The 15,207-nt window shown below is 40.2% G+C and overlaps 1 protein-coding gene across 2 annotated transcripts; it reads right to left on the bottom strand.

Annotated features, from left to right (window-relative positions):
* Nucleotides 1-305: 305 nt before the first annotated feature.
* Nucleotides 306-12,893, bottom strand: LOC118362831 (dnaJ homolog subfamily C member 5B-like). Of its 2 annotated transcripts, none has more exons than XM_035743470.2 (5): nt 12,744-12,893; nt 9,095-9,219; nt 7,923-8,136; nt 7,498-7,648; nt 306-2,446 (listed from the first exon to the last, which is right to left on the bottom strand). In XM_035743470.2, exons 2-5 carry the CDS (start codon nt 9,208-9,210, stop codon nt 2,355-2,357), a joined length of 573 nt encoding a protein of 190 aa, XP_035599363.1. In that variant the 5' UTR covers nt 9,211-9,219; nt 12,744-12,893; the 3' UTR covers nt 306-2,354. The 2 variants fall into 2 exon arrangements, with proteins under 2 accessions (XP_035599363.1, XP_035599362.1); XM_035743469.2 differs by having other exon boundaries at nt 12,660-12,836.
* Nucleotides 12,894-15,207: the final 2,314 nt, after the last annotated feature.

Genomic DNA, 15,207 nt, shown 5'->3' with positions numbered 1-15,207 from the left:
ACAGCTACTGAAAGTTTAGAAAGAATCAAACAGGCTAAAAAGTGCCTGCTTAAACTAAAAGGAAACACCACTGTCCTTATGGCATTGCTGCCTCTAAGTTTACAACACAAATCTCCAAATGAACTCTGCTAGTCTCTTAACGTTGGTCTGATTCATGCCTGCGTCTGTTAAAAACCTGACACCTGTTCATCAGGTGTGGTTTTCTACAAGGATCTTTACATACGTACATATACTGTAGAAGTATTGTATTTTCCTGAAAAATAAGTTTGTAGAATTTCTGTGAGAAATAAATGAGCAGACAATCCTTTACATAACCCCCAATTTATTCAATATACATTTATATAAATATTTTACATTATTAACAGTATATAAAGTAGAAAGTAGGATCAAAACAAAATGGAAACATTTTTATTAAAGGAGAATGATAGTAACACATTAATTCAAAAATAAAGCCTTTGACGAATCCTGCATATTAGGTTGGGGAAATTAAAGAGTTATGGATTAAATATATCAACAGCATTTGACACAAAGCCACCACAGGTAAATCCTCAGTGAGAGAAATTAAAGTCAATGGACAAATAATCACAGCAATGTTTTAACTGCGTTATATATCTTTTTTTTCCCCAGTTTTCACTGAATGTGATACTGCTGAACTACAAAAGAAACCCACTGAAAAAAATCTGAGAATTGCTGGAATGTGAGACAATGGCTTTCAACAAATGGCATTATTTTGTGTTTAAACAGTTGAGCAGGTGTGCTCAGGAAGTGCTCAATATAATGTACACTATACTGCACAGAAACAGAATTTGACACTGAATCCAGGTCACACAAGAGGACAGACATCATCAGAAGAAATGGGAAGTCATATGGGTCAGGAAGACATGTTTAAATTACAAGAACTCCGATATTATTCCATGTAGAGAGAGGGAGGTATAAGAGAGGCATATGAGAAAATGAAAAAAGTGAGCACATGTATGGAATCATAAGCTTTGGAAAATTGAAAATAAAGCTTGACAGTACAAAAATATTGCCTAAAAACAAACATATAAACACATTTAAACTTTTGGCGTCGCTTCACATTGGTTCATAGGTTAAAGCTGCAGCTATTGGCTCCCACACAAGGGGTAGTGGCAGTCCACAGCAGACCCTTATTATAACTGGATCATTATGCTTAGAAGGGTCGTTCCTTTTGCATTCCTTTAATATTTAAAGTAGAAATTGTGCACCAATATTTTAAAAAAAATAAGTGCCATTTAATGTAGACCACAACTTTCAATACAGCTGATTATTCATATTAATAAAGACTTTCTGAAGTGCAAAGATTCAGCATTTTGGCATGTCCCTTTGTGCACCCTCTGTGACTTCTAGGAAGATTTTAACCCATTTAACCTTGAACCGGGAACATGTGTTTTTTATTAAGTTGAACATGTGCTCTTTATGACAGAATTATGTGAAAGTTTTTACCAAGTTACCCTACCCAAAATTTACACATTTTGTTGAACGACCCACAAGGCGTTTAAAGTGCACATTCATTTACAACTTCAGACTCAGGCTGCGCTTTCCCTTCCCTTTCTTCACAAGCTTCCTATTCCCTATATAGTGCACTACTTTGGACCAGAGACCTATGAGCCCTGGTCAAAAGTAGTGCACTACATAGCTCTGGTCAAAAGTAGTGTGTTACACATAGGGACTATGGTGTCATTTGGGAGGCACATCAGTTTCTTTTCAAACACCTTCCCTACACTCTCCATTGAGCATGCATAGAAGCCATTACTCTGCACATATTGTTCTGTACTATTAAAAATGCTATATTTTTCAATCTACAAAGAAAGATCGCCTCAGCATTAAGGTAAACTTGGCATTTGGCACAATCATAAGAATGTACGATTCTTGTAAACATAGACCCCAATTTATAATTCAAATGAGCCACATACAGACCATTATATTGAGACATAAAAAATATATATATCCAAATATAAGGCTTTGGCCACATATAGTACGGTGGGTCGACTGCATGATTTAAGCACCAGCCACGGATTAAAAAACGAACCACAGAAACTGATCACAGTAATGTCACATTTCCTGGTTTTCCAGAAATCCTGGATGGAGGATTCCAGATTTCCTGCTTATTCCCTCCTTATTTCGGGAAAACCTGTGAATTTTGGGAAAGTTACAACCCTAGTTGGGAGTAACCAGAGTGGGCAGACCAGCCTAGTCCCATATCAGTTTGTGCTGTCTTGCCAAGTCCTAATGACCATACGAGTTGGCAAGACGGCACAAACAGATCTGGGACCAAGCTATGGGAAGACGTCTCACTGACAGGTTCTTACTGGTCCGTTGTGGTGAGTATAGGGTCAGAGTGGTTTGGCTGCAGATTGGTCGTGATCGAAATCGGTCTTCTCATTAGCAGCAGCATGAGGCTGGATCACAATGGGTTCTTGCTCCCCTGCAGGGAGAACAGAGATGTACTGTTAATTCACTCAGCTCTTCGAGTCCAAGCCAGGACACAAGCAGGCAGAAATGACCTATTAGAAAAATTAATTTTTGTTAGTCCATAATGAAATTAAAATTTGTATTCTGCTTTTTTGAACCAACCCTTCCTATTAGTAATGATAATAAACATTTTCAAAACATGTTTTGTAAATGTAGCCGATGCGAAATGGCTAGCTAGTGAGCGGTGGTGCGCGTTGGTAGCGTTTCAATCGGTTACGTCACTTGCTCTGAGACCTTGAAGTAGTAGTTCCCCTTGCTCTGCAAGGGCCGCGGCTTTTATGGAGCGATGGGTAACGATGCTTCGAGGGTGACTGTTGACGTGTCCAGAGCATCCCTGGTCCGCGCCCAGGTCGGGGCGAGGGGACGGACGTAAAGTCTATACTGTTACATAAACATAGGCTACATTCTTTTTCCACTAATTGGTCTTTTGACCAATCGGATCAGCTTTTTTTGCCAATAATTTGGGCTGCCTGTGTAAACAGCAATTGATTAGCAGAACAACATTAAAGCATGGCCTTAATCATGTCAACATCACAAAGAACGCATGGTTGGCAATAGGGGAAAGTATTGGAATTGGAATTAGTTCAGCTAGTGGTGTGAAGGAACACGACAAGCTTTTTAGATAGAGCTGTAGCATGAAAGACTAAAGAAAGGTACCAACAACAAAAGTAATCACAGTGATAAGCACACTGGCATAGTTAGAGTTAGTGAGCACATTCAGAGCTCAATTGCCAAAAGCATATGGGTTAATAAGCTGCTAGCCCACAATAGCACTAATCAATGGGCGTAAGCTGTAAGCACGATATACAGTATACAAAGAGTGTTAAAGCCGACGCAGTTTGGAGTTTCAACGGAGTTGCCAGAGGTTGCCCTATGGTCTGGCTGAGCCATTATTATTAAAGTCTCGCCAACGGCTGTGAAATTAAAAAAAACATTTTCAGACTCCTGCGCTGGACCATCTTAAAAGTGATGTCCTGGTTGCTCTAAACAAAGAGGCTGATTCTAAAACTAGCTTCTAAATATGTATTGTTTGACCCACACAGACATCATACTTATGGAGTGGCTGCAGATCTGACTTTTCTGAACCCCTCTTCCCAATTTGTATTTATTTATTTTACTTAACTAGGCAAGTCAGTTAGAACAAATTCTTATTTACAATGATGGCCTAGTGGGTTAACTGCCTTGTTCAGGAAGAGAATGCCAGATTTTTACCTTGGCAGCTCGGGGATTCGATCCACCAACCTTTTGGTTACTGGCCCAATGCTCTAACCACTAGGCTACCTCCTGCCCCAAAATGGCTAAAGGCCCCAAAGGTTTTGCAGGATTTTCTACTTTACGGACTACTTGTAGACAACAGGCTACTGGTGGCAAATGGTGCTTGTTTAATACAGTTGCAAAAAATACATGTCTGCAAAATCACATTGATAGTATTCTACATAACAGAACCAAATATAATAAGTGTCATGACGTTGGCCTCTATGAGTACAGCGAGCACCATCCCCCACTCTCTGCTTCTACAACCAGACTACTGTGGTCAGAGGTCGTAAATTCCTCAGAAGACCCTGCCTCAAGGCCACACAGTATTAGAGAGAGGGTACACTTTCAGAGGACAAAGGAAATCCTTTCACCTCACAGAACTTGAGGTACGAACAAATTTCATGTTCCAGAGAAAGTATAAAAGATTGGTGAAGAATCCAGCTACGAACTGGTGCATTTGTCACAACTTGGGAAGCTCAAGAGAGACGGTGTGGCCACATTACCATAACACTGTTTATATAATAGCCTCAGATATGAGGTTTACATCTAATTGTTGTATAAGATGAATGAGTGAGTATGATACTGTTTGTATAATGGTGTAATATTATTGTGGACTGTTTAATGAAGAAAAATACAATTCCCAATTGGATTTGAACTAAATCAGAGGACTGCCCCTGAGCCCAGTTAGGGTCAGACATCCTGGGACAGCCCTTTTCTGCCATTCCGAATAAAACCCAACTTTGAGAAATTATCAGCAGACCATGTTTTTCTCTATTAGGAGGGGGACAAAGGTTGTAGACCAAGCTTAACTCAATTACGAGATGGCTAAAGGTTGTAGAATCTTTTAACCATACCACGTGGTTAAACTCTTAAGACTATCGTTACCGACAGAATAAGAACAAGTCTTTGATACTAATTACTAGTCTGCAGCTAGGAATTCGGTATCATTGAACACGAAGAACGACAACCGTCGAAACATCCATTCTATAACAAATGTCACTTTGAACTATCCCCTCTAACCAAGACAGAGAGAGAGGGAGAGAGACGGACAATTCTACAAAAGAAAGACTTTTCACCAGCGATCAAGACGACACACTGAGCGTAAATATATATATTGATTGCAATTGTTCCCGAATTATTGAGCGTTCATGTGTAAGGGATTAGCATTTTAATTGTTATAATTAACTCTGTGGGGACTTCTTGGTCGACCCCACATTGCCCCTTTGTCTAACAAGCCACCATGCCGGTTCAGCCCACTAGGGCAAATTCTATCATTTCATGTAACCATATTTACTGCTTGTTTATGCATTTCTGTGAATTACTTAGTTAGTAATAAATTAATGATTTAAGACAATTGATGTATGGATGACTCATAGTGAAGACTGGATTCGTGCAGATAAACAACAATTTACAACATTTGGAATGAGACTAACGTGAGGTAAAATAAATAAATCATTAATCAGAAGACTATTGATCAGATATGAAAATATCTGAAAGCTTATATTGGGAAATTATAACTTTGTAATCTGAATACTTTCCTTGGTGTCCCAACTTCCTAGTTAATTACAGTTACATGATTATTCAGTTTAAACCCGCCATCGATAAAAGACAGTACTGTCAGCCATCTTCATCGACCTTGCCAAGGCTTTCGACTCCGTCAATCACCATATTCTTATCGGCAGACTCGGTTTTTCTGATGACTGCCTTGCCTGGTTCACCAACTACTTTGCAGACAGAGTTCAGTGTGTCAAATCGGAGGGCATGCTGTCCGGTACTCTGGCAGTCTCTATGGGGGTGCCACAGGGTTCAATTCTCGGGCCGACTCTTTTCTCTGTATATATCAATGATGTTGCTCTTGCTGCGGGCGATTCCCTGATCCACCTCTACGCAGACGACACCATTCTGTATACTTCCGGCCCGTCCTTGGACACTGTGCTATCTAACCTCCAAACGAGCTTCAATGCCATACAACATTCCTTCCGTGGCCTCCAACTGCTCTTAAACGCTAGTAAAACCAAATGCATGCTTTTCAACCGTTCGCTGCCTGCACCCACACGTCCGACTAGCATCACCACCCTGGATGGTTCCGACCTTGAATATGTGGACATCTATAAGTACCTAGGTGTCTGGCTAGACTGTAAACTCTCCTTCCAGACTCATATCAAACATCTCCAATCGAAAATCAAATCTAGAGTCGGCTTTCTATTCCGCAACAAAGCCTCCTTCACTCACGCCGCCAAACTTACCCTAGTAAAACTGACTTTCCTACCGATCCTTGACTTCGGCAATGTTATCTACAAAATAGCTTCCAACACTCTACTCAGCAAACTGGATGCAGTTTATCACAGTGCCATCCGTTTTGTCACTAAAGCACCTTATACCACCCACCACTGCGACCTGTATGCTCTAGTCAGCTGGCCCCTGCTACATATTCGTCGCCAGACCCACTGGCTCCAGGTCATCTACAAGTCCATGCTAGGTAAAGCTCCGCCTTATCTCAGTTCACTGGTCACGATGGCAACACCCACCCGTAGCAAGCGCCCCAGCAGGTGTATCTCACTGATCATCCCTAAAGCCAACACCTCATTTGGCCGCCTTTCGTTCCAGTTCTCTGCTGCCTGTGACTGGAACGAATTGCAAAAAAATTGCTGAAGTTGGAGACTTTTATCTCCCTCACCAACTTCAAACATCTGCTATCTGAGCAGCTAACCGATTGCTGCAGCTGTACATAGTCTATCGGTAAATATCCCGCCCATTTTTACCTACCTCATCCTCATACTGTTTTTATTTATTTACTTTTCTGCTCTTTTGCACACCTATATCTCTACCTGTACATGACCATCTGATCATTTATCACTCCAGTGTTAATCTGTAAAATTGTAATTATTCGCCTACCTCCTCATGCCTTTTGCACACAATGTATATAGACTATTTTTTTCCTACTGTGTTGACTTGTTAATTGTTTACTCCATGTGTAACTCTGTGTTGTCTGTTCACACTGCTGTGCTTTATCTTGGCCAGGTCGCAGTTGCAAATGAGAACTTGTTCTCAACTAGCCGACCTGGTTAAGTAAAGGTGAAATAAAAAAATAAAAAAATTAAATAGAGTAACTAATTACAGAAAATCTTTGATAAAAACAAAGTCTTCAGTTTAATGATAGTAAAGACACGACATAAGCATAGTGTAACGTTACTGTAAGACAAAAAACACCACCTAATTTCTTATGAGATTTTAGGATGGTTGTGCGATTGGTCGCATTTTTCTCATGTGGCCAAAACTCAACAGCATGCCCCAGTAACAAAATATGTGCGTTAATCACAGGTAGGTTATGCTACAGTTTGCTCACTCACTCTACATCATTCAAAACAACACTGTATAACTCAAGATCTAAATGCATATCCCCTAAAACTGACTAAGATCAAATGGTTGGTATGTAGATTCTGCATGGACGTTTCACCGGTAGAACTTTATAATTATAATTCATGATTGACAGTGAGAAATGTGAAGGGAGGGTAAACCCCAAAAGATGTTTGTGTAAAGTAGAGGTAATGAAACACTTATGCGCAGAACATGAATCGGATCTTCAGTTCTGGGAAAATGGATCCAAGGGGCGGGGCGGTTACCTATATGAATCCGCAGCCTCTGCCTAATACTTAAAGGACTATCTAGTTCCCCCCAGACCTCGCCTCCCCCCAGACCTCGCCTCCCCCCAGGCCTCGCCTCCCCCCAGACCTTGCTCACACTCACCCCTGTCCTGCTCAGCTCTGATCTGAGCCTCCAGGTCATCTGGGTCTACGTATCCGTGCTCCTCCTTCAGTGGCTTGCACCTGCCACAGCAGAAAAAGCAGCAGCAACAGCAGCAGCAGAGGGTGAAGATCCCACAGCACACCATCAGGGTCTGGGAATTAAAGAGGGGATTTGTTTCACACAGGGCATAATTGACATAGGTTGTCATGCATACACTTGTAAGTGTTAGAAAACTATAATGACCTTAATGATTAACATGCAGTACAATTTAGCAATGCCAAGGTCGTGAGTTAATTTCTAACGGGATCACATACGCTTAGTAAAAATGTACAGTATGCACTCACTGTACAATAAGTAACGTTTGGGTAGAAGCGTCTGCAAAGTGTATACATATGAAAATGTGTAAGCCCTAAATGACTTCTCACCTTAAACCAGCACTTGTGAATGAGGAAGTAATATTTAACGCTCTCGTCTCCAAACTGCTCGGCCACATAGAGGCCCATGGAGCCGTACTCATCGTAGACCTTCCTCTTGGTCTCGTCGTTGAGGATGGAGTTGGCATTGTTGATCTCTTTAAACTTCTCAGCTGCCTCTGGATTGTCTGGATTCTTGTCAGGATGATTCCTCAGTGCTAGTTTCCTGGGAGGAAGAGGACTTTAATTTATATTGTCACAGGGAAACTTAAAGTCGTGCTCTGCTTTTATTCACATGAGTAAGTCATGGGAAAGTTTCAGTTTAGAAATATAATAGGAGAATCATTTGACCTCGTGTGCAAAAACCACAGAACAGGTAATCAGGTTACCAGTATGCAAATATGTCTTTTGTTTTATATCTACTAGAAATCTTCCAAAAAGAGTAAGGACAGCCTATGCTATAGTTTCACTTAATGGTGCTTTCATTAAGAAAACAGACGTGTTTTTAACTGTTCTGTAGTCTTTCTCAAAGCATTTGTCTGTGTTTGAGAGTTTTATAACCAGGGGTGAAAGTAAGGCGGTATGATCCGGCAAATTAAATAGAGGGTGTATGCTGTACCAGTAAAACATCACAATAATGAAATAGAAATGTCAAGGAAACTGTTGTCTATTACACCACTATTTATTATTACCGTATGTCAGAGGCATGACAAATGAGCTAATGACAACAGGTGGTATAGCCTACACTCTATAATGTGACAAGAACCCTGACATTTTGCCAAGGCAGAGATGATGGGCGAGACAGAGACGCGCGTGCAGACAGCAGTGGACAAATACATTTTGGCCTAAAGACAATCGCCTCTTTCCATTCACCACTGTTTGGAGGCTGGAAATATGTTGCGAGTGGATGAACATGCGCAGGTTAGCCTAGTAAAGGAGCCCTTTGAAGTGATCGTTTGACAATCAGATAAAAAGCATCATGACTGGTTGTGTTAATGACACAATAAAAGGTAATACATTTTAAAAGTTAAGTGACAAATCTTTACGACTAGGCCCATAGAGATCCTATTGAATTAACAGGGATTCTATATGTAGTTCCATGATTAGGCCCATAAAATGTTTTGCTGCACATATAGGAGGTCCCGTACCAGGAAGAAATGTGATCTACTTTCACCTGTTTATACCTGTATGCCTTCTTTATTTCTGCTGCGGATGCTCCCTTCTCCAGTTCAAGTATATTGTACAGACTGTCACCTGTGGTGGACATCTTACGTTGAGGCCCTTGGTTTGGTTCCGCCATGTTTTAGATCTGCAACAATGATAAATACAACAGCTATGGCTGGTATGCCAAGAGGATATAGTGAAAGATCATAGGCTTTGCTTGTGTTTTAGCTCGTGACACAAGGATGCAAAAAAATGTGCCACATTATGTTTCTGTCTGCCACCAGCCTGCATTCGACCCCATCAATTACTCATTAACCCCACCCAGTGTGTGTTAGAGATGTTGACGATAAAAGCATGGCCTGACTCTTCTCTCTTAACTTCCATCATACTGGACACAGAGACATAAAAAAGGTCTCCACTAGTTAATCTGACTCTGGGGAAGTAGATAAAGGACTCGTTTCCAAAATCCCGAAGTATTCCTTTAAATAAACACCATCACAAAGATTATTATTTATTACTTTGTTAAGGGCAGGTCTTTGGGATTTCATTTATGAATTTAAGAAAATGCATTTCAAAGGAACAGAATGGCATATTTTGAGTAAGTAATTCAGCCCCCCCAAAATATATATTTTGAAATAGACCTCAAGGGTTCATTTTTAAGAGTTGTTTGGCAAGGATAGGCTATGTCATGGAAAGAACAGGTGTTCTTAATGTTTTGTAATCTCAGTGTACGTGTGAAATTAGTTTCAATATAGTTTTGGTTGTAGTCAGGGGCACGCCACGAGGGATTTTGGGCCCCATGAAAAGATATCACATTGGGCCCCACCACCAAAGGCCACACCAACCTTGCGCAATTGCTGTAACCACACACCTCCAGAACCCAATTGACCCATTCAAAGCTTTAAATATCTCTACCTTTGCAGGCTTGCAACTCTCTTGTAGTCCAATATTTATTGTACGATATTTACTGACAGTGACCTGTGAAAATATAACACTGTGCAGACAAGCATGCAACAGTCTGCATAAAGTGGAATTCACTATTTGATGCAAGACTGATACCCTCTATAAGAAATGTGCTAAAGGCCATTTTTTACAGTCTAAATTGGAAAATTATTGAATGGAAAATTATCTTAAAATGAATGAATAACTTAAAATAAATATAACTTAAATATACATGAACCTCTTCAATTAAAATAAATTAACATCATAATCTATAGAATGACATAACAAACAAAATAATAAAATCAGCAGTAGATTTTGGAACTAAGTATTACATACCAACTAGAAAATAAGCAGCTGTAGAAGTGGAAATGGAAAACAAAATGGAAGTGAAAAGGCCTGATGGTGGTGCTAGAGGAAAGGGCAAGTGGTCACCAAATCAATAGGTTTCTTCCACTTGGGGTCTTGATTGTGCATAACTAATTTTATGGCAATCTAGCCATTACTTTGAGATACATCTTGTTCTCAGTCTTGTTCTCAGCCTGTGGGCATCATGTGTGTAGTGATCCAATATCCATAGCCATGCCATTTAACAGTTAACCACTGGCCTTTGCTCAGCGTTAACCCAGCGCCCCCAAAAAAGCCTTCTTGCTAGCAAGGTCACTGATTCAGTCTTCGAAGTCCAGCTTTCTAGCTAACTGACTTTCAATGGACATCATGGCAAGACTGCAAAGCCTGTCCTGGGACCTCAAATAGTTCATCAGTTTTAGCTTACTGAAAGCTCTATCCGCAACAGTCACAGGCAGTGTGCAAAATATACGTAAAGCAATGCACACTTCTCCAAAAATGATTTACAGCTGCATCTTACAAATTGCATTCAGGTGACATGTTAGGGGTAAAAGTGGCAGCATATTCAGTGTCCAGGTGTCTTACTTCATTTTGAAACTGTGGTGTAGTAAGATCTCTGGAATACTCCATGATCAGTGGTTGGTACACAGAATGGACTTTATCCTCACTAATCTGCCCAATTTTCAGAACAGCAGAAAATTATTCTACATGTTTTGCAGTGGTGTGGAACCTTGTGTCCAAGTAACTTATGATGTTGTCCATAGCAGTAAAAAAAAACACTGTAGCAGTAAAAATAAAATAAAAAAACCTGTTCTAAACAATGGCAAACCAGTTCATAACACCTGCGCCGAACGTTGTGCAACAGGTCATTCATATGTTTACCGAAGTAGTTAGAAGGGTCATAGCCAGTGACACAATAAATCATTGATTGGGTTAAGGTGAACCGTCACTCCAAAACTAGCGGACCAATGGAAACTCATTGTCTATACCTCCCTCTAAACCCCGTACTTCACGGAAAAATAATGCCAAAACACGCAAATCGAAAACACTGGCAGTGAAAGCAAAGATACGAGTAGCGTAATCAAAAAGTAGTACATGCGGGCAAAAGCGTAGGCAAAATGTATTCAATAGGATTGGTTGCGGGGAAAGTTGAACCGAAAACGATTTTTGCATTCGTTTTTAAATATATATATTTTCAAACATGACATTTAAAATTATTTGCTTACAAATTTGGGGGTTTTGCTTTTGAGGTCTTACTTTTGTTTACAATTATATACATTTTGCTTTCCGTTGTTTGGTTTTTTATTTCAACATCCATTATTTCACCCATCCACAAAAATGTTTACATTCTCAACTTTGTTTTTCAAGTTAACGATGTATTTTATTTTGAATTCAATACATTTTTGGGGGGGGGGGGTGACATGACATCTTAAACTGTTTATAACATAAATTGTTTGTGATATTAAGATTCTAACAAAGATAGTGTGTTCGAAATATTTAGGAAAAGTCAAGGACAGGGAGGACATAACTTTAAAAATGGCAGAGTATTTAAAGTCAATTTCGTTTTGAGTCAATATGATGCTCTCAGCTCTCCTAGTGTTATATGGTTACATTTGTGGCTGCCTCGCCAACTATCTCCTGGTTCAGCCTGTAAGAGATTGCCAAGTCTATTGTGATTATTACTGTTACATCAGGGTATTATGTTCTATTCTCATTAAATATAGGCCTATGGCGTATTATGTGTAGGTCTATGTGAGTCGCATGTTTTGTAAGAGTAGTGGATTTACGTAGGCCTACAAGACTATTGGTCTGTAATACGAAATCACGTTTTAGATGGTTTGTTGGGTGCGATCGATTACGGTGGAGTATAGCGTGGCCTAACCTTTTATGATAATTTGAGTGTCCACATTTCGGCACACCTATATTTTTGCTGGCCCTGACATTAACGAATTTCTGCCTACACCACCACTGCTTTTGACATTATAATGCTTGTAGAGCAGTCTGATGGGAGTTTCAATAGGATCTTCCTGGGCGTTAGCGAACAAACACTTGATACTCATCGTCGACATCTCTAACGCACCCAGTATTGACCTACAGCATAACCATTCACACATGCTCGTTGAATTAACTAACCTCTGTAGTTTATTAATTTGAGAAAATAAAACAATTGATCTGCCATTAAAGACTGATCCTGAAACACTGTCAGAAAGTTACGCTTTCAGTTGGTTAGATAAACTATGCATGAGGAAGTCAAGTGCATAACCCACAAATAATCACACACCGCCACATTCTACCCACTTTGTTTCGACGGGGGTCGATAGTCTCCTGGTGTCCGTAGCACAATTATTATTATTATATTAAAAATAACAAGTGTAGACTCACAGAAACAAAATCTCCCAAAACAAAACTTGCCGGTGACTTCAGGAAGTAGAACATTTCATTATAGCCTGCCAATTCCGGTTTGTAGTCACCGTGTTCGCTTGTGGCGGGTTTGCGCATAAAAATCACACACGCGCTCTAGTTGTACTGGAATGTAATTGTGGCCATATGCACAGAATTTTGTCTTGTGTTTCTATCCGCGACACATGGAAAATGGAACACAAATAGTAGAACACGTAACAGCATTACATTATTACAAACAATGTTCATTGTTCTTGTTGAAAAAAATACTGTTTATTCTTGATGCCTTATGAAAACACAGATGTGCCAAACTATTTGTATTATACCAATAACAACCTATTTCTGTTAACAGCCTACTAAGTAAAGAAATAAGAATAATTTGATAGAACACTAAATAGAATGTGATACAAATGTCTACATAATAAGAATCACATAACATTCAGGTCATGTGCATTATCAACCAAGTTGATCAACCAAATGTTACGTTTGGTGTGAAACAACTATGTTCAGTTTGGTAGTAGATGGAGAGATGTCACTGGAGGTCCCATCATTGTGGGTTCATGACATTGATGACAATCTTTCCCTGGTTTCTATTGGCTTCTTGGTGTCTGTGTTCATCAGCTATCTTCTCCAGGGTAAACATGCTGCCGATCACTGGCCTCAGCAGGCAGGGGGAGGTGATAGGGTCTGAGAAGTGAGGTAGTGCCCTTTCTGAGAAAGCTCTCACCAGATCTGCACAGGAAAAAAACACATGGACACACACTTTACATTCAGGAAGTATTAACAAATACAGTGCTGTAGGGGAAAAGCATAATTATTTAATTGCATGATGTGCGAGTTTGAGGTTTGAGAGCAGCAGGTTGCTTAGCAGTTAAGAACATTGGACCAGTAACCGAAAGGTTGCTAGTTCAAATCCCCGAGCTGACGAAGTGAAAAATATATCGGCGTGCCCTTGAGCAAGCCACATGGGTCGCTGTCAATAATGGCTAATCAGGGGGAGTAGGATATGCAAAAAACTGTACTGTACTCATTACTTAGAGAGACTTGGTCATTTCTTCAAACAATCATCTTCATATAATATTGATTAATTATTGCAATAATAAAACTGTCAACCCTGTTAGGCTGAGAGCCTACCCTTTACAGACAATGCACAGTTTATATAGCTGATACCCAGAATGCTTGGTACTCCCATATAGATTGGGGGGGGGGGCATCATAAGCCACTTTGGGTTCATCCTCTGGTCATCTACCTCTGGTGCTGTCTCCCAGATGCCAGGATAATTAGGACTGAGGCCTTTGTTATGTTCCTCCAGGCTTGCTCTATCTTGGTGACTCCCATCATATCTTATCGATGGAATGCCAGCTGTAGGTTTTTAATCACCAAGCCATCACTTAATCAGTTGCCAGCCCAAGCTCCATAAAGACTCCTCTCAGTTAACTCAGAAAGGAGAGAGTCCTAAGAACCTTACTCTATTAAATAAAACAACAATTTGGTGCATAAATATCACACAACCTTGTAATCCTGCTACCACGTCCTCTCCCAGTTGGACCCACCAATGCACTCTAGAATTGCATCTGCTAAAAAATATATATATATATTTTAAGACTACTTTGATTAAATGTTTTCTCTGCATATATTTATCTCTCTGTATGTGTAAGATTTGTACACACCCACTGAGTTGTTTGCATATAATAGACATATTATCAAAAACTCATTCAATGTTGCAAGCACAAACCCTTGATTCATAATTAAACTGCATGGAATGGCAAATGCTCTACATCAGATCACAAGGCGCTACAGAGGGAAAGTGAGTACAGCTCAGTACAACACTGGGGCCAAACTCATCCAGGACCTCTATACCAGGCGGTGTCAGAGTAAGGCACTAAAAATGCTCAAAGACTCCAGCCACCCATAGACTGTCCTCTCTGCTGCTGCACGGCAAGCAGTACTGCTGAACAGTTAATCAAATGGCTATCCGGACTATTTACATTGACCCCTTTATTATTGTTGTTTATTGAATTTATGCATTGACTGTCTTGCGCTGGCTCTATGCGCACTCACTAAACTCTGCCCACACACTCACACATACTACACTGACACTCCAACACACACACACACGACATACGCTCACACACACACACACACACACACACACACACACACACACACACACACACACACACACACACACACACACACACACACACACACACACACACACACACGACATACGCTCACACACAAAAAACATGCACACACATGCATATTGGCATCACACACAGACACGCTTTTCCACATAGGCTGTTGCTACTCTATTATCTATCCTGAATAGCTAGTTACTTTTACCCCAACATATACTGAACAAAAATATAAATGCATCACGCAACAATTTCATTGATTTCACTGAGTTACAGTTCATATGAGGAAATCAGTCAATTGGCCCTAA

The sequence above is a fragment of the Oncorhynchus keta genome, chromosome 29 (genome assembly GCF_023373465.1).
Source record: "Oncorhynchus keta strain PuntledgeMale-10-30-2019 chromosome 29, Oket_V2, whole genome shotgun sequence".
NCBI classification, from domain to species: domain Eukaryota; kingdom Metazoa; phylum Chordata; class Actinopteri; order Salmoniformes; family Salmonidae; genus Oncorhynchus; species Oncorhynchus keta.
This window is presented reverse-complemented; position numbering and strand designations above follow the sequence as displayed.

Bases quoted from the DNA above. Each gene is read 5' to 3' on its own strand.
- LOC118362831 (XM_035743470.2), bottom strand. From the start codon at position 9,210: ATGGCGGAACCAAACCAAGGGCCTCAACGTAAGATGTCCACCACAGGT. The intron at 8,137-9,094 runs GTATAAACAGGT...TCTTCCTCCCAG, and splicing joins GAAATAAAGAAGGCATACAG to GAAACTAGCACTGAGGAATC. The intron at 2,447-7,497 runs GTGAGTGTGAGC...TTCTCCCTGCAG, and splicing joins CAGAGCTGAGCAGGACAGGG to GGGAGCAAGAACCCATTGTG.